This window comes from Gallinula chloropus (assembly GCF_964237585.1).
Source record: "Gallinula chloropus genome assembly, chromosome: 2".
NCBI lineage: Eukaryota > Metazoa > Chordata > Aves > Gruiformes > Rallidae > Gallinula > Gallinula chloropus.
Genome location: NC_140086.1, coordinates 79,445,740 through 79,466,113, shown reverse-complemented (window position 1 = coordinate 79,466,113; position 20,374 = coordinate 79,445,740). Strand labels below are relative to the sequence as shown.

The 20,374-nt window shown below is 40.1% G+C and overlaps 1 protein-coding gene across 1 annotated transcript in view; it reads right to left on the bottom strand.

Annotated features, from left to right (window-relative positions):
- Nucleotides 1–20,374, bottom strand: part of TRIO (trio Rho guanine nucleotide exchange factor) — a 251,584-nt gene that overhangs the window by 142,472 nt on the left and 88,738 nt on the right. The window contains exons 7-9 of the mRNA XM_084260751.1: nucleotides 13,303–13,494; nucleotides 9,837–9,968; nucleotides 5,352–5,582 (exon numbers count right to left, since the gene is read on the bottom strand). Of these exons, the coding sequence (XP_084116877.1) occupies nucleotides 5,352–5,582; nucleotides 9,837–9,968; nucleotides 13,303–13,494 (555 nt within the window). The remainder of the gene's footprint in view (nucleotides 1–5,351; nucleotides 5,583–9,836; nucleotides 9,969–13,302; nucleotides 13,495–20,374) is intronic.

Genomic DNA, 20,374 nt, shown 5'->3' with positions numbered 1-20,374 from the left:
TCTGTCACTCACTTAACTCTTCTATGAACTGATTTATTTCATTAATCCAGCAGAAACTATGCCAGCAGAGGAGGAGGAAATCAGCCTCATGCTGAAGAACACTTACAGATTCACGTACAATGCACTTGGTTGCATGCCCCAGTGTTCCGTGAAAGAAATGCTGTATTTAGTTGATTTTGACATGAAAACCCCCAACGTTTATCTCCACTGACAATAACTAAAAAAAGCTTTCCATGCTAGTTTCTAAATCAAGCTAGATAATCTTAATTTATTTTTTGAACGTTTGAACAAAGACTAAGCCCAAGAGAATGTGCAAATGAAAACAGAAGTACTTCAGAAAGTTGCTTAGGATTTATATTCAACAAATACCTCAAAACAGGGCAATTTCTGCACTGAATGGTATCAGTCATTATTAAGTTGAAGAGCTGACATGTCTCAGATAAATTAGATGATCTGATAAAGTTTTATTTTTGTTTTGTGAGAAAAAAGAATCTTTATTACTCAAGATCACTTTTTTTCCTGATGGATTTTCAAAGCTGAGGGAGATACAATCTGACAAGGCAAGGCTATTCCAGGGAAATACCATTACTGTGCTTACTGTTATCTTTAAGACAACTGGGTAGCAGATTAATTTGTCTGGTACAACAGTTGAATTATCCTTGTCCTACAGCATTACCTACACCTAAGTGTAAGTCTGGAAGTTTGCATCACAAAATGGAACATTGACCATAATACACATCATAATTCAAACAGTGTCTAAAATACAACAGTATCTGAAATTTAAGTTAAAGTAACATAACAAAGAGCTACACTTCCACATTTCAGAAGCCTCCAGCGTGGAGGTTAACAGCCATGACAGGGATAAACCGAAGGACATTCCTGTCTCTGGCAGTGATAACTAGTGGAAAATCTTGATAAAGATGTCCATTAGCACCAAAGGCCGCAGCTGCAAATTGTCAAGAAGATATCTTGGTATCTTAATACAAGATCTGCCTTGCAAAGCATATAGAGAAACCAGAGGCATAAACAGAAAGATAGACTTTTTCCAATCGGTAGGTAAGACACGTACTGAATTAATGAACCTAGATGGGCTTAACCCTCGTGAGCCAAGTGGTTTATACTGAAAACTTCTGGTATACTCATAATCTACATGCATGATTGGATAGGACCTTCTTGACACTAGAAGTTATCAAAATAGGTAAAGCTGTCATCTTGCTGGTTTTCAGACCTGTGAGTATTTGATGTTAAATGAACCAGTTCCAAGGACTAACAGGTCTCAACCAGAGAAGAAAAATCCAGCTCCTTGCTAAAGAACCCGACAGTGATGCTAGGACTTGAGTCTAATGAAGGATTTCTTGCCAACTTCAAACAACAAAGCAGTCTAAGAGCTCACTCCTCCACTCCGAGTGCCACGACTTAAGAAGTAACAGAAAATGAGAAACTCCTACGAGTAGTTTATGACTCCCAAGATAACAAAAGCAAAGAGTAGACACAGCTTTCTGTAGCATTTAATGAACACCTTCCCCCAGGAAATAAGCTGCCCGAAGCACAGCCTACAGGCCTGAAACTTGAATTATGTATCTAGCAAATAACCCCAGGAGATTACTTAGCCATGGTTGCCTAAGTAGGTCCTACTTGAATTGAATTCAAACTAGGGGAGAAAGTTCCAGAATTCAATCCACACTTGTTAGCACTAGGCTACCACTGAGAAGACCTACGTTTTTCCGTACGAGAAACAATCTGCTGTATTAATTTCAGTTTCTGAACATTCCTTATGAAGCTTTTTAAGTTTAAAAGGCAAGTCACTTGTGGACTCTGTCTCACTGGTTTTGACATGTGCCCTTCAATGACTACTCAACACATTATCAGCACTGGACTCCCCTTACTAGCTACCATGTATGTAGTAATCTTGACAAAGAGTCTCTAGATTTACACAATGACATAACAGTTTTTTCAGTTTAGTTCTATGTCATCTTGACCACTCATAGCATGGACTCTGCTTTCTTTTACTACTTTTTTTTTGTCAGCTAACATTTTTCATGTCTGTCTTTATCCTTCATCACACCTGATTGTCGTGAAGCTGGGTAACTGCCTACCTTTTAATATACGCACCTTTATTACATAAACAAATAAGTAATAAAGTTTTATAACTTGATATTTATTTTACCACTATTTACGCTTTAACATACACAAAGAGATAGCTCAACTTTCTTCTACATGCAGTGCCTAAGAAGATGGCTCACTCTCTCCCACTACCTCCCTGAATTAAGGACCTATGTCCAACTACTGCAAATGATGGAAACCAGGCTATTTCACTCTCAACTACTCACATCCAGGATATTCTTAAAACAGCTAAGTACAAAAGTGCAACTAATTTGGAAGAAACAAGACCAGTTTAACTAGAACGTGTGACTGGCTACCTAATAACCCCATTTAAAAGTTCCTGATTTGTGAACATCTTCACACTGAAATGAAAGAACACGATCAAAAAATACTGTTCATCTTCACTTTTTTACAAAGATGGGCTATTAAGGGATAAATTACTAATGTCTGTCAATTGCAGGCTAAGCCAAACACTATCTGTTTATCAAAAATTTATCTATAAAGAATTTGGTACTGCTATACCTTTATAAGCTAAAATAATGTCAGAGACATTAATGCCTGTACTTAACGACCTACTTTAATGGATTTCATAATAATAAAAACATGGCAGCTAACAACTATTAATTCAACAACAGCATCATCAGAAAGTAACCTTATCCATATTTTATAGCTCTTCAGTATCACTGAATCATAGAACTGCAGAACGTTAGGAGTTGGAAGGGACCTCAAAAGACCATCTAGTCCAACCCCCCGACAAAGCAGGATCACACAGACAAATTGCGCAGGATCACATCCAGATGGGTTTTGAATGTCTCCAGAGAAGGAGACTCCAGAAAGGGCAGCCTGTGCCAGTGCTCCATCACCCTCACGGTGAAAAAGATTCTCCTTACATTCACATGGAACTTCCTAGGCTCCAGCTTCGATACATCACCCCTTGTCCTATTGCTGGCCATCACTGAGAAGAACCTGGCTCCAACCTCATGACTCACACCCTTTACATATTTATAGACATTAATGAGGTCACCCCTCATTCTCCTCTTCTCCAGGCTAAAGAGACCCAGCTCCCTCAGCCTGTCCCCATAAGGAAGGTGTTTCACTCCCTTAATCATCTTGGTGATCCAGAGCTGGACTCTTCCAAGGCGTTCTATGTCCTTCTTGAACTGAGGGGCCCAGAACTGGACACAATATTCCAGGTGCAGTCTCACCAGGGCAGAGTAGAGGGGAAGAAGGGCCTCTCTTGACCGACTAACCACACCCCTTCTAATACACCCCAGGATGCCATTGGCCCTCTTGGCCATGAGGGCACATTGCTGGCTCATGGTCATCCTGCTGTCCACCTGGAACCCCAGGTCCCTCTCACCTATGCTGCTCTCCACCAGGTCAGTCCCCAGCCTATACTGGTACCTGGGGCTGTTCTTCCCTAGACGCAAGACCCTACACTTACCCTTGTTAAATATCATTAAACTTCTCCTCACCCAACTCTCCAGCCTGTCTATGTCTTGCTGAATGGCAGCACAGCCCTCTGAAGTGTCAGACACCCCTCCAAGTTTTGTGTCGTCAGCAAACTTGCTGACTGTACACTCTATTCCCTCATCCAGGTCATCAATGAATATATTGAATAGTACAGGTCCCAGTACCGACCCCTGAGGGACTCCACTAGATACAGGCCTCCAGCCAGACTCTGTCCCATTGATCAAAACTCGCTGGCTTCTTCCCTTCTCAGTTGACCTCACTACTCAAACTTCCAGACCACACTTCCTCAGTTTAGGCACCAGGATGCTATGGGAGACAGTGTCATATGCTTTACTGAGGTCAAGGTAGACCGCATCTAGTGCCCTACCATCATCTATCCACCTGGTTATGTCCTCATAAAATGCTATTAGACTAGAGAAACATGACTTCCCCTTGGTAAATCCATGTTGACTGCTCCTAATCACCCTCTTATCCTTGATATGTCTAGAGACAGCACCACGGATAAATTGTTCCATCACCTTTCCAGTGATGGAGGTGAGGCTGACAGGCCTGTAGTTACCTGGGTCCTCCTTCTTGACATTTTTGGAGACTGGAGTAACATTCGCTTTCCTCCAGTCCTGAGGCACCTCTCCCGTTTCCCAGGATTTAGCAGAGATGATGGATAGTGGCCTAGGAATGACTTCTGCCAGCGCTCTCAGCACCCTCAGGTGCATCCCATGAGGACCCATGAATTTATGGATGTCCAGATGGCTTAAGTTAGTCCTGACCCAGTCCTCATCAACCAAGGCAGGCTCATCACTCATCCTAACTTCCTCCAGGGCTTCAATCATCTGGGGCTCTTGCAAACAGTCTCCAGCAATGTAGACAGAGGCAAAGAAGGCATTCAGTAATTCCACCTTCTTAATATCCTCAGTCACCAGGGCACCCACCTCATTCAGCAGAGGACCTACGTTACCTCTAGCATTATTTTTGTCTCCAATGTATTTGAAGAAGCCCTTTCTGTTGTCCTTGACCTGCCTTGCAATGTTTAATTCCAAAGAGACCTTAGCTTTCCTAGTTTACACCCTACATGCCCTGACAAGTCCCAAGAAACCATCCCTTCCCTTTCAATGACCTGCAGATTCTTTTCTTGCATTGAAGTTTGGCCAGCAGTCCTCTGTTTACCTATGCAGGTCTTCTGCCTTCCTTTCTTGACTTCTTTCCCATTGGGATGCTCTGATTTTGAGCTTTGAAGAAGTGGTCCTTAAATACGGTCCAAGTATCTTGGGCCCTTTTTCTTTCCAGTACCCTGTCTACCCTCAACCTCCACCTCTTCAACCAGTCCCTCCTTGTTAGTAAGTACAAGATCCATAGTTTACTCTCACATTTTAAAAAAATCAATTAATTCAATTATCACTGAGCATTTGAAAGTAAAATCTGTTATAAAATTCCTGTTATTCTGTATGTTACTGCTGCAAGTCTCTCTGACATTTCGAGCCCAGAGTGCAAGTATCAGTTCAGAACAGCTGTCCATAAGAAAAAATATTTTTTCATCCTATCTGGCTTAAAGTAAATAAATGAAATAATTTTTAAAAAGAAAAATCTGAAGTACACCTAATTTACAAATTTGATTTCTATTCCCAGCAGTCAATATCCTCTGATAACACACAGAACTGGTAATCAGGCAGTCAATCCAACACAACTATTCAATTGTTGAATGGAAGAACATAGGGTTTAGTAATCAAAACCCACCTGCCAATGCCACCTTCAAATTTCGACAACAAACTAAAACCTACCTGTTGAACATCCTGTTGAAAAACACACAGCTGAAGCCGCTGGTGCAAGCGGACCTTTCGGTGCTGCCAAATGTTTTCCAGCTGGCGCTGGTGGTGCAGTACCTCATGGATGACATCCAGAACATGATGAACTGCTTTTGAGTAGTTGGCAGACGCAGTAAGGGAATCAGAACTTCCAGGAGTCAAAGGTCTCTGAAGTTTGTCAAGCAGTGACTTTCCATCTTGGCTCACCTGGCCACCAGAAAGGACAAAGAATTACTTGTCAAAAGTTTGTTAGACTATTATTTCGTTCCCCAACCCCTCTTCCCACTTCAGATGTCTTTCAGAACACGGGGAGTGGTAATGAAGATTTTCTAATTCCAAGCATGATCACATGTAGCTGTTACAGAAAAAGAAAGTATATTCTCTCTCTATGTGAGACAATTTTAAGAAGTAGCACTTTTAAAGTAGCAGCTTGTCTTTCCATTTTTTGGTTACATTAAGTGTGCTTTTAACTGGATTTTTTTTTCTTTTCCAACAAACATGTCAAGCCTAACACAGAATAAATACCCTTCAGCTCTTTCTCTAGTCAACAAAGCACCAAAATTAATAATTATCCTTTCAGGAGCATCTCTCTCTATTTATTCGCTGTTAAGGTGAACAGGAAGGTTACTTTCTACAGGCTAGTATTAATTTGATCAATACATATCTAACAGACTAACATATACAAACTTGAAATCTTTCCACACAGCACAGAGGGATACTCTCTTCTAAGTGTTTCATTAACTACTGGTGCTGAGAAGAAATACTAGTAGTTTCTAATTGTTGTCTTCTGTGATTCAAACCACTACAAAAATACTCAGATTTACCTTGCATGCTAATTAAAACCCTAATCTGGTCATTATTAATGTTTAGCACCTCAAGGCTGTTTAAAGCACTTTGCATTGCTGTTTAACTATTCCATCACTTTTAGCATGAAGCTCAGAGAACAGGGTGTAATTCAGCTATCTGTAAAGAATTTTTCAAACAGCTCATCTAACAGGCAGGAAAAATTAATCCAAACCCACAAGACTGGAGTGTAAACAATAGCCTGAATCCATCAAATCAACACCATGTCAGAAACAGAAAATTTGTCAAGGCCTTCCCCCAGTGGCTATTCTCAACAATTTTCACTAAATCAACACGTTTAAAATTTGCTGTTCAGCAGTCCAACAGATCCAAGTGAAAATTCTTGGCTAATAATTAACTTACAAGTGAGTTTATTTCTCAGTTCCAATTTAAGCTTTTTAATTTTAGTACTAAGTATCAACGCAGAGAATGAAGCTGAGAATAACAGCTCTTATAATGTCAGGCAGAAAAATAGTACAGTCCATAGTAGTTATTGTAATAGTATTTTTTCTTTTACATATTGTAACATTGTGTCCAGTTCTGTACTCCCTATTATAGAAAAGACAGGGATCTCCTGGAAAGAGTCCAGCGAAGGGCTACAAAGGTGATTAAAGGACTGGAGCATCTCCCCTATGAGGAAAGGCTGAGTGAGCTGGGACTGTTCAGCCTTGAGAAAAGAAGACTAAGGGGGAGATCTGATTAATGTTTATAAATATCTTAAGTATGGGGGAAATGGCCAGCCCCTTTTCAGTGGTCTGTGGAGACAGGACATGGGGCAACGGCCTCAAGTTGGAGCATAAGAAGTTCTGCACCAACATGCAGAAGAACTTTTTCACAGTGAGGGTGACAGAGCCCTGGCACAGGCTGCCCAGGGGGGTTGTGGAGTCTCCTTCTCTGGAGATTTTCAAGCCCCGTCTGGAGGGCTGTCTGTGCGATATGTCCTAAGGAACCTGCTCCGGCAGGGGGGTTGGACCCAATGATCTCTCAAGGTCCCTTCCAACCCCTATGATTCTGTGATTGTGAGATATCCAAAGCAATTATCTAGTACAAGTCTTTGAAATATTCTAAGATAATTGACCAGAGCGCATGAAATTTGGGGGATGGGAGTGGGGAGAATAATTAATTGTGACAGTCCCTTGATCCGATTAGTTTATTAGCTTTACAAACAAATGATCATGTACATTTCCTCTTTGGAATTAACACAGCAAAGTTTTTGTCTTTACCAGTGCATGACTACCTTAAGATGCTGGTGAGACATATAACTTCGCTTACATATAAAACTTCATTTAAGGAACAGCTATTGGATTTTCAAGCACACCCATTATCTAAACTTGTAAGCTGGTGCTTTTCTACTAATATAGTAATTATCCTCAGGAAAATCGGACCATCTAGTCTTAAGAGCATTTACTCTCTTAAAACTACTGTCTTCTACTTTGCAACCAAGTCGTGTTGTCAAGATACTGTAATCTGAAACGAATGACAAAGCGTTATCATTTCCACAGCTCCTCTTTCCCCCCCACTGTTCATTCATCACAAAATGAAAGGAGCTCCATGCTGCAACACAAATGAAGTCATACATCTAATAATGATAAGCAATGGTTCTGTAATGTCTTTACAGAAAGACAACTACATCAGTCTTCAGAGGAGTGCATGTTTAAAGAAGGCAAATCAAAACCTTCTGTCCAGGGAAGGAACACAACTTATACTTACACATGCAACTACGATTTCTGCACCAATTCTGACATGAAATCAGAAGGAAGGCACTATTTTTTTTTAGTTTGTTGAAATGTCTAGCTAACCCAAAGTCAAAAGCTATAGCTTTGAAATACTAAATAAATTTTCAAGGTATTTGCTCGGGCAATGCTATAATCTATCTATCTAATTTCTTTCCACTATGCATCACCAGAAAGCTAACAGTATTTAATATGGTAATCCGCAGTACTTATTTACATTTAACAGCAGGCTCTAATTCAGTCACATCCCTGATGAAACATCCCCCTGCCTCAATCCAAACCAAATATAACCAACCCAAAAAATCCCACCATTTCAACTTCAGTGTTTTATACTCATTACTTCAGACAGCCCTAGCTTATTTGTTATCCTTCCTGCACGCTCATGGAGCACGCACCCCCAGACTGCCCCTCTTCATATATATGTACTAAAGATGTGCTACATCTCTGTCCCATATTTTAGGAAGGGATTGTTCCAAGGAAGAGAGGACATTATGAAGTAAAGAAACCGTCCTACAAAACAGGCTCTTGAGAATGAGTTAGAACAGGTATATGTAGTAAGATCACACATTTTATCACCAAAGGTGTGCTTCTGTATGTTATTAGTTCAGTTGCTATAGCAAGGACTGTAGATAACAGTGTGTATTTTACACTAAAGAACAACTACTCGTGAACTCTGAACATCTGACTCATGGTAATAAAGTTTAATATCTGCCATCTCAGGCCTGCATAAAAAAAATCCAGTTTTGATATAATCTTATGCTCCCTTACTGCTAAATGAAATGTGACCAGACTTCTCAGTCAGTTGCCCATAACTAGAGCTGGTTCAGAAAGTAGTTTTATCGTTAATATAATGCATAAAAATCACAAACATTATTTCAAACCCACATGCCCTCCTTTCAAAAGGAGGTGCTGAGGCCTAAGCTATACTGTAGCTACTGACATGATTTTACCATGGTTTAATCAAATGCAACCTTCACGAAAACAGAAACTACTGTATTTAATCCATAACATCAGCCCAATTTAGCAGCAAAAGTAGTTTCAGCCTGTGATGAGAGAAACCCTGGAAAAACAAATACTGAACAGGAAATACAGAAAATACCTATTACCTAATTCTGAAGTTGATTCCCATTTGATTTCTCACACTAGCTAACTAAAGCACAGGAGACAAATCAGTATTTGAAGAAAAGCCATAGATAAAAAGATACTTTAAGTCATCACTTTCTAGACTAGCTTCAGAATAAGTGTTTTATCTTGAATTGTAAATATATCTACTAGATATGCTAAGAAATATTATTACTTCATTGTGTGTAAAATCCAAGATTAAAGCAGTATCATAAGATATGCTAATCTTACAAATACTGACTACAGAAGCAGGCTGGCTCATGTAAGCATCTTTGAGGTTGGCAGAACCAAGTATATAACTTCCGGCTTGTCAAGTGACATCATTTGGTGGTTAAGCCTTTAAGTGAGGCAATTTCAGAGATATATTTTCAAAGCACACTTAAAGAAATTCACGTCAACAGAAAACTTTCCCAAAGAATACCCAGCTAGCTTCCCTTCAAGTCTTTAAATTATATTATCATGTTGCTTTAGAAGGTAGTAATATACAAATGTAAATTAAAACATAATTAGTACGCTGCATGGGTTGTTTGTACCACACATGGTCCCATCTTGCCTTTTAAATTTCTTTCAGAAGATTAGGAGGAAGACTTGAAAGTTAACTTTTGAATTACATTAGCAAAGTCCAGTATCCCAAATTGAAAAAGAAGCCCGGCACTTGAGTTTCCAACTAACACATTATGCAACAAGCAATGCCAGTTCATGACCCATCCTTAACATTACACCACTTTATCAAGTCAGCAAGTTCAGGAAACACGACTCTTACCTCAGAATAAGCCAAGGTAATATGCTCATATATCCCTTGATGATGATGGATAGCATCTTCTAAATCTTGCAGTTCTGAGGGAAGCTCCACCTCACCACAGGCTTTACACCATGAGTCCACATTGCTCATGTACTGCAACAGAGAAGAAACACTCTGGTTAATTTTGGATTCTATCAGTAAGTACGCACACATTGTCAACAGACAGAATTACTGGCATTTGTGTGACAGCCACTGAAAAGACTGCTTCTCAGGGAAAAGTGTTTAATGTATTTTTCTCTGAACTGACGAAAGTGAAGCTTGTATAAGAAAAGCAACAAATATTCAAGTCTGGACGTACTTTTGCCTTTACTTATATGAAACAGTTCAAGCCATTCATTCAGAGACAGACAGGTAGGCTTAGTTATATGTGGGCAGCCTTCAGAACCAATTAAACTGCTGGCAATAGTGATGTTTCAAGTTTACTCTCAATTCCTCTTCTTCGCTTTGAGGCCCTCTGCATCTACCTTTTCAGATGTATGAACGGCAGTTAACGTCTTGTCTACACAAAGAGGTAAAACATGTTACAACTTTCCAGCCCAGACCCTCAGCTCTTACCCCTCAACTCCCTGTGAGTATGGTATCCTGTTGTATCACCTCACCTTTTTTAAGTTTTCAGAGAAAACCAAGTTACTTTGCACGCGTGGGCACAGGCACATGAAGAATTAATGGTGAACTGTTCGCTGAAACGCCCCATAGTTGTCTTTTGCTGGACAGAGATCATCAAGCAGGAGAAGCAGTGACAGAACACAGCAAATTCACACCTCAGTCCCCAAAGCACTAACTTCTACACGCAGAGAAGCACTAAATCCATCTGGTAAGCTATTACAGCAGCAAACATGCAAGGGATTTACAACTTAAGCAAGGGTCTCTTAGGATGAACACTGAACGTCAAACACACAGCTATGTCAGCATAGCTGCTCAAGTCAAGCCTTTCAGGGGAAATTGAGGATACTGCAACAGAATTTCTTCTGCAGACAATTTATCTCTGAAGTTTAAGCTGTCTTGACAGACAAGAAACTGCCATGAAAGCTCTAAGAACAGCACAAGTTCTGTCAACTTACTTTTGACAGCTAGGGGGCATGAATTTTATACCCTCTCTACGCTAAGAAAGGAAAGAGGAAAAAAAAGTTTTTCTAGGAGTTTTCCATAGCTGCTGAACTTAAAACAGTCAAGCACATGTGGTATTTGCAAACCAAACTTGTCTTCTAGTCATGTCAAATTCAAGTCTCCAAAGTTTTAAGAGACTAAGCCATTCCTCTCATCATATGTATCTTAATTTCTGGAGAACACGTAGTCTCTTGAGGAAAAGTAATCCACAGGCCATTTCTGGTACCACATTGTTGTTTGAAAGTTGGGAGTAAGGGTGACAGAGTGCTTAACTCTACGTTACTTATTTAATTCTCTTTTCATCAAGGGACAATTTAAAAAATCTTTAATGTTAAGTAGTGAACATTAAAAGAAGCTCCACATGGGACCACAGAACTACAACTCTTGCATCTGTCAATAGGCATTGATAGCTGGGTGCAGTCTGCACAGTATCTGACAGTAGGCAGCGACACTAACCTGTCACTTGCAAGAGAACACATGCATTCAAGAAGGACGTGTTATTTCTTTGGCTGCTTATTTTTTAATAATCTTTTTATGTAGGTCAAGCATTACCAGTCTCTAAAGGGGTCATTCCTCTCATTCCAAACCCTCTTTCCTTGAATTCACCCCCCACCGTTAATGAAACAGCTAATATATCACAACCAGGTATCTTACAAAGCAACTATGACAATCCATCACAGTTAATCATAAAATGAAAACCACTGAAGGAGCAATTAAAGAGCAAGTAAATTAATCCCAACAGATGCTGCACTATCTTGCCTCATTCTTCTCTTTCCTCCTGTTTACTCCTACATTTAGTGCTGAAGGTAACACTGTCCCTTACCACAGTTGTCCAATGCACACACACAATTTACTCCCCTGACTTCTAGTGAATGTAATTTCCTTATGACAAAAGACAGGGTATATCCTGAGTCAGGATACACCTATCTGTTCATGTTTAACCACATCTCTCCTATGTGTATGGCTAACAGTGCTTAAATGTAAGCCTGAATAACCCAAACAATTAGAAAGGCATCAGTACTGATAAGGTACTACACTGTGTCTATCAAATGCTTCAAGCTAGTTGGGGACTTTTATACTAGAAAAAATTCCTTTGTCTCCTTTTTATGTGGCTCTTCTGTAAAACTTTATTAAAATACTTCTTATAGTGGCATCAGTTTATATAATTTACCTTAGCCTGTCTACGCACAGTTAAACCATTGTTAAACCACTAGCATAACAAAAAGCAGTGTGTGTTTGCATCTAATTATGTTCAAATTTCTAATTTCTGGACATTTACGAAGTTGGGTATATAATAGAAATCAGGAAAAAAATTCAGGTATGCTGCCTCTTTCTGCAGTTATCAACTCTCAAGTGGTTCCTTCATTTATTCCAAAATAACGTTACCTCAGACATAAGACCTTTTCTTGGATCCAGTTTAACAAGACAATTGAAAGAAAAGTATCTACAGCAGCCATACAACACACCAAAGCTTCAGTCAGCTGTAACAATCCAGGAACCTCTGCTCTCCAAATTCACCAGAGAAGTACTGAGCAGAGAGTCTACGCTATCAATGGGTGACTCACCAGCACACACACAGCAACTCCTTCAGAACTGAAATCCCTTGAGGGGAAAAACATGCTTTCGCCATCAAGACTATTAACTTGGGGATATTTATTCATATTTCCCCTACATATACCTCTTCTCTGGCAGTTACACATGGTTAATGACTTAATTAAAATAATTGGTATGGGCCTAAAGCGAAAATTTTTGTTTAATACAAGAGGAATCTCTTATGGGATACTAAGTAAACATCTCCCACCACAACTTCAGATTCAGAAGACGGTTAATTAACTTCTCAACTTTCAGGCCAGTTCAACTTAGTTTTCTATAAGCAACTGCTATGAGTTAAATCTTGATGCTTGAGGACTGATTAGGGTGGAGTGGTGAGGGCACCAGAACAAGTGATGTTTTCTGGACGTAGGACAGGCATTCTATAAATACTGACTACACAAAATTTTTCCCTTTCTTTAAACTTAAAAGCTTCATACAGTTAAACATTTATATATCTGCTTCGTTTTGCTTCACATGTCTAACTTGGGTTTTACCTTGCATTGATACAGGCAAGGCAGTCTGCAGATAGTGTAAGGACAGCGGGCTGTCCTGAGAGAACAGAGTTTTGTTTGCCTATCACATGAAATCAGCAGAAAAGAATGCTCTGGCTTTCTTACCAACCGTTTCAATCACCCCCTCGTACTTCTGTTTAAACCAAAAAGCAAACAGAGTACAACTTACCATTCCAGAATGGAAACTTTTGTTGGTGCCCACCCCATTCACTAACCTGTTCAGCTTTCTGATGGAAGATAGAGGACATATCCAGTAACGTGCTCCGTTCATCCAGGGCTGCAGCAAACGCCTTCCACTCCTGCTCCAACTGACTGGCGATCTGTTTGATCTGCTGCGAAGCGTAGTGGCCGGACTCCACCAGGCGATTTGCCACGGACATGATGCGGTTTATGTTTACGTACACATTCTGCAGAGAAGGAGGAACGAACAATTAGTGGAAGTGAGCAGACCACTTAAAACACAGAGGTATACTTCTGTAAAATTCTTCTTCATTACTGGTACTAGGCAAGCTGTGCATGTAACAGCCTACATGTACTATTGACAAGAGAGGACAACTGGAACCGACCAGAGAGTCTCAAGCTTATGTCAACAGTCAGCTGAAAGTCCTACCATATGAAGACCCATTATTACAATGAAGAAAACCTAAACCTATTTTGCAAGAGCCTCAATAAGAACGTTTACAGACATTCAAGTCAACAAGACATTCAGACACACACAACATAGAAATCAAGTACAATTAATAAGCACTTGACCCATCCCGGGTACGCAGGCGTGCAACATTGCTCTACAAATCTTCACACCAACTTCCGAAAGCATTGCTACTTTTTAAGAAACAAAAAAGAGAACTCCGAGCTCTAAGGAACTCAACAATTTTAGATTTTATTTTCTTGACCCTATATTGCCTCAGAGCTAGCACTGAAAATGAGACAAATAAGGCCAAAGGTCAGAAAGATTCTCTAGCATACTGGCATTACTCAGTGATGGCTCTTAGTCACTCTAATTTTCTTTCCTTTTTGCTCACCTACACATTCTGGCCTGAAGTATCTAAAAATTGTTCCTGTTCTGATTCTGCATGAACAAACAATATTTTTCAAAGAAAGCAATCAAGAGTTTCTGATTCCTGCAAAGCCAGGAACAAGACCAATTTCACCACCAAAAGGTTTCTGAGTAACTTTTCCAGAGCTGCACAAGAGCCAGAGAGAGGAGTAAGAATATGTAAGAGGAACAAGTCAGCAGACACCAAGGTCAGGTGACCTTGGAATAGGTACTCCAGAGGCCAGAACAAAGATGCCCCTGCAGTCTGTGGAGAACACCACGGTGAGGTAGGCTGTTCCCCTTCCACTGAAAGACAATGGGAGCAGAGATCCCACCTGCAGCCTGTGGAGGACCCTGTGCTGCAGCAGATGAATACTCCAAGGAGGCTGTGACCCTATGGGAAGCCCACAGTGGACCAAGCTCCTGGCAGGACTGTGGCCCTACAGAAAGAGGCTGGGGGCACTTCTGACCCTGGGAGGGACTCACATTGGAGGAGTTTGCAGAGGACTGTCTTCTGTGGACGGGACCCCACACTGGAACAGAAGAGTGTGAAGAGTCCTCCCCCACTGAGGAGGAAGGAGTGGCAGAGACAACATTTGATGAACTGACTGCAACCCCTCACATCCCCATGCTGCTTGATGGGGGAAAGGTAGAGAAATTGGAGGCAAAGTTAAGTATGGGAAGAAGGAGGGGTGGGAGACAGGTATTTTAAGATATGATCTTATTTCTTGTTTGTGCATGGCAGCAATTGGTGAGTGATCTCTCCCTGCCCTTATCCCAACCCGCAAACCTTTTGTTGTATTTTCTCACCCCTGTCCAGTTGAGGAGTGTGACAGAGTGGCTTTTTGGTGAGGACCTGGCATCCAGACAGGGTCAACCTACCACAATCTTTATGGCCATTTTCTGTACTTGTAGCTAAAGGCATAGTTTGGGAAACCAAAACATAGCATGCAGAAGTAAATCTGGCATTGAGATAATGACTTGTATTTACAGTGGCATGAATGAAACATGCATCAAAACCAGAAAGAATAAAGGCTATATTAGACTGCCATTTGAACTGTCTATTGTAATAAAGGAATTTTACTGACATTCCTGGAATGTCAGTTAGATACAAAGGACAGGGCACCATAAATGTGAAGTTAAACAGATCAAAACTGAGCTGTGGTTAAAATGCATTCATTTTCCCATGGCAATCTGGCTTCACAAGTGTGGAAGAATACCCCCTGTAGCAGTATGAATATGAATTAGTATGCTGACAGTTGAACATTTTCCAAGCTATGTATACCACATTCCTTTCCTTGAAAAAGGATAGAAAAAAAAAAACCCTCACCAAAAACTTGTAATAATCTCAACCTTCCCCCAACACCTGGTAATATCTCTCAGTACTTGATGTATCTACTAAACTTTTAAGTTTTAGTATTTTAGAGCACAATGACTCAGAAGAGAGATTTATTATTGGAAAAGAATTTCAAACAGCATCTCACTATAGCTGGACTGTCTTTACGTGATCCTTGAAGGTTAACAAATCTTGTTCAGTTTTCTAGAAGGGGAGAAAGGTCCTCTGTCAGTATTACATGAGAAATACATGCTTTGTGCACTGCTTGAGAAGTGCTGCTCCGTGTGAGCTGGTGCCTGTTCCCCAGGGATCGAGATGTCTTATTCATTGTGTGGATTTACAGCCTGGCTCTTGTTAAAGCAGCATCAGCTCTCACGTAGTAACTGTTAAACTGATCCATCATGCTCACATCATGTGATTCTGCATGAAGTTTCTGCAGCTTATATATATATATATATACACACACACACACATATATCTCAACTGTCTAAAAAGTGAAAGGCCAAAACGATGCTGCCTTTCTTTCACTGTGTTACACAAGTATTGGAACAAAACTAAGAAGGGAACGATTCAGGTTACTGCATGGCAGTACCTATAGTAAGGACACAAATGTACTTTGTACAATTGTTTTCTCTCACAATGTCCCTTAGCCAGAAGCTGAAAAGACACCTTACAATATCTGGAGAGGTCCTCATTGCAGAATTATTTCCTAAAGGGAGTGTACATATAAAAAAAGTATTGCTCAGCAAGGCAACACAGATTTGTAGCCTAACACAAGCTGTAGAGCACTGTCATTCTTTGGTGTGTGCCTGTAAGGCAAGTACACGGGGGAAAATATAGGTGACAGCCTGCCAGCTTAACTGAACTTCTATCACACTCAACACAAAACAAAGCTGGCAGATGCCCTGAAGGTTCCATTTCCTAAATGGGTCTGGGAAAATCAAAAAATGTTTGTTTAGCTCTAAGATTTCAAACAGTAGTTTTCTGACACAGATACTATTAAGCATTCAGTGTTAAAATCAACCACCACAGTGACACGGTCCATAAGCATCATAGCTGGAGCTTCTATATAGACCACAGTGAGTCTGAACTATTTGTCTGCCATGAAAATATTTTACTAATGGAATTTCCAAATCATCTGCCACTTCACATACAAAATGCCACCAAAACAAGTTCTAACATTAATGTATGAAGTAACAGTGGACTTAACGATTTAAATGTTTTCTAACATCTATTCTCACTTCTGTGGCAAGAGTAAAAGTCAGTTTGGGAATCCAAACTTCAAAGCTGAGGACTGCAGAACAGCTAAAGGTATCACCTGATCTCTTCTCTTGAAAAAACAATGAACTCAGCAACATCCAGATTACAATTAACAAAAACGTTTAACCTGTTCTTCAACTACAAGGATCCTCAAAATATTCTCAGGTAACTATTTAACCATTGCTATCAGCACTGGAACAAATGAAATATAATTTCATCAAACCTTCTTCAAACAAATTATCTCTTTTTCCTACATTTTTTATGGTAGATCTAGGGAAAATTGCTCCAAGACTATACAGTCCAACACCACCTTTTTTCCTCGCTTTTCACTTATTTTCACTTTCCAATAGTAAGTGCCCATGCCTTCAACCTCTCCTCACAGTCACATCATTTTCATCTGGATGCTCCCCATTACAAAATTAAGAATGTAGCTCCAAACTGGACCTACTTCTCTAGTAGGACAACTACATCAGAGCAGTTTCTTTGTCAGTAGTAAAATCAGCACCTCCAATAAGTATGAAGAGTGCAATTGTATTTACTTATTTCCATTAACACCACCGTCTATTCCTTTAGTTCATTATCCATTGACATGAATGTAGTTCTTGCTGTATTACCACCTCACCATCTGACTGCATTTTGAAATCTGTTTATTTACTTCTTCCTTCTTTAGAGTTGCACATCAAGCCTATTCTATTTCATCCTGTTGACTTAAGAGTGCTCCTCAGAAGCTGGAAATACCCTGAAATATATTTTACCTTTTGGTCTCTTCTCAGGTTGGTGCCATCCAGACCACGTGTCTAAGCATTAACTCCACTGGTACCAGAATGATTCCCTTGTGCATTCAAAAAATACCCTTCCAGTCTGACCAGAATCCACAGCTGTATGTTCCCTGAACTTCAAGAGTATCACAAATCCATGGTTTGCTTAAATTCTTACTCAGAACTACCAAAAACTTGACAGAATCCATTTTACCTACCCTACTGCCTCATCCGTATTTAAAGTAATTATCTTGTCTATTAGGAATGTTAGATTGATTGGCCAGTTGATGGATTTTACCACTTAACTTTTATTTATTCATTTTTACTGAAAGCCCTGCTTGAGGGATCTAGAAGTAAAAAAAAAAAATTAAAAAATTCCACCACCCAACCCCCCAAAACACCAAACCAGGAGACAGTCATGTTCCCCCAAGACAAGAGAGATCATTTACTACTGTTCACCATTTTAAAATCTGCACTTCAAAGCACGGTGAGAAAAACCACACAATTCACAACCTACAGTCTTGCTCTCAGAAGACTCAGGGCAGTCTAGAATTCACATGGTGCTTACCTCTATCTCAAGTGGTAACTCTGTATGATTAAAAAATACATATTTAAAATAATGAGAGTCTCAAGAGTGACACATATCAGCAGTACAAAAGAAGCAAAAAGGTCCCACCAGCTGTCAGCTAAGCTGATTTTACCTCACCTGACCTTAATGTTTTTATTTGTGCAAGTCCCTGTGGCTGGATTTGAGCAAGCCAAGCCAAGCAATTTATCTTTGTTACTTTTAACTCTAGAAATCTAGTGAGATAGTTCATACTTTTATTTTAAGCTCCCAAAACTCTTGTCAGTGCTCTCTAGCACACTCTTTTTGCATTACATTAATTATTGGAATACTACCTTGATGAAGTGGTCTCACATATGCAAGCGGCATGTTCTGAGAACATTACTAATCAACCTGGCAATATATGAAACCAGGACAATGCTTACGACTGACATATACCTTTTTGGATTATGGCTAATAAACAGCTTATACTAATGGTCCTATCAGCCCTCTAACAAGAAACAATCATAGTATGACCTTCAATAATTAAGTCAGCTTTCTCCAAAGAAAGTTTCCTCTTGCTTACATCACTTTCCAATAACTTTGACCCTCACCTGTGCAGTGAAGGGCAGTTAAGCTTTAATGAAAATAATGCTATTTGGTCTAGCAAAAAGAGTTGAAGAAAATATTCAAGAAGGTAACACACTCTTCCTCACCCACATTTCACATAATAGCTTTTGTTTCCCTTGTGTCCCAGAAGGCATTTGGAAAATATCAGGAAAAAAGTGGACAGACACTGAACTAGTCTCTCCCACTCTTGCATTCGAGACTGACTAAATGTATCATTATGGGTACTTGGCTTTGCGGTTCAAAAACCTGACGATTTTCCTATTTGCAACTCCTGTGACAACTTATTTCTAAGTATCTCCCTGAAAAGGTACTAAAAATTTGTTTTGAGAAGCAAAGCACTGATTTAGTTACCCAAAGGGGAACTTGCTGAAACTGAGTATTGCTTAACTCAAATCTCAGGACTTCACAACAGTGATTTGCTGTTGGACAGGCCTGTACTACAGGCCTTTTAAAGGGTACTGAAAAATCATCCTCATCTTTAGAGAGGAGAATCACTGTGATTTTATTTTTCCCCACAGTTAGGAAACATGCCATCTACTTGCCCTACAAAGACACAGTCTTGACAGTTATCAGTGCACAGCCTCTTGAATTCAGGAATAACAGGTCACGTACCTACAGCTGCACACCTGAACTATCTTTCAGGCAACAGCCTTTTTAGCCACTTCAGTCTACATGTCAATAAGCACTGGTAACCAAACACATGTTGATCTTCAGTGTGCATCACTGTATCTATCCAGATTTTCTCTGGAACAGTTTCATTACAATGAGAACATGTCTGTGCACTAAGCTTGAGACTGTAATGAACTTATTCCTGTTAACTTGAAGTGCAACCACATGAGCCAATCACATACTGAATACACAAGATCCCTAGATATATTCCTTGCTAATGAAACTGCTGAAAGCACAGTGAAATCTATCTTTCCCCCATGTACTCCTCAATCTTTCTGTTTTACGACATTCAGCTTAAATTTCCAACTACTTTGTGAGGTAATACTGAAAATCAGGTTCTAAAAATGGCAGAAAGCCATTACAGGGGAAAAAAAGAAATATTCAGCAAATCCTCTTTGCCCTTCATGTAACCAACTCCCGTTTGTGACAGGAACTAAGTAGCTTCTGCAATGCTTTACATCAGGTGGCTCGTTTCAGACTGGAAGACCAGATTAAAATTTTGGCATCTCACCCAAAGGCCATCGCTCTTTCTCACCCGAGTTTGGCATAAGCAGCTGCAGAAGTTGCCCTTCTGCACCTCTTGGAAAGCCAAGCTGCTACTTGGGAAGGAAGGGGAGATGGGGAGCCAGCTATTGACGGAGGGTAGCACCTGCTGCGAAAGGAGCATGTGCCCTGTGGCAATCACCGTGTGTTGGGAAAAGCAGCTGCAACATCAATTATCAGAGTTAAGCTGTGAGCAAGTGCAAGAGGTTACATTTAGCTGCTTGGGCAGCATTTATCCTTTAAACAGCCCTTCCCCACTTAAAGTGAGCCTGAGGAAACTGCCTGGAAAGCAAGATCTATTAGGGTCCAATTAGAGCCACAGTGAAAAAGCCTTCAAAACCTTCTGTGTAAAATAAACACATATTTGCCACTTTTCCTTCCTGTACCCCATCCAACCAAAAAAAATCCACATGGTGGCAGATGGGTTAAAAGTTAAATTCCATCTCTAGCATTAGATCATTCACATAAGGCATCTTAAATCAACTCTGATTACTAAAGAGTTACGCTGAGA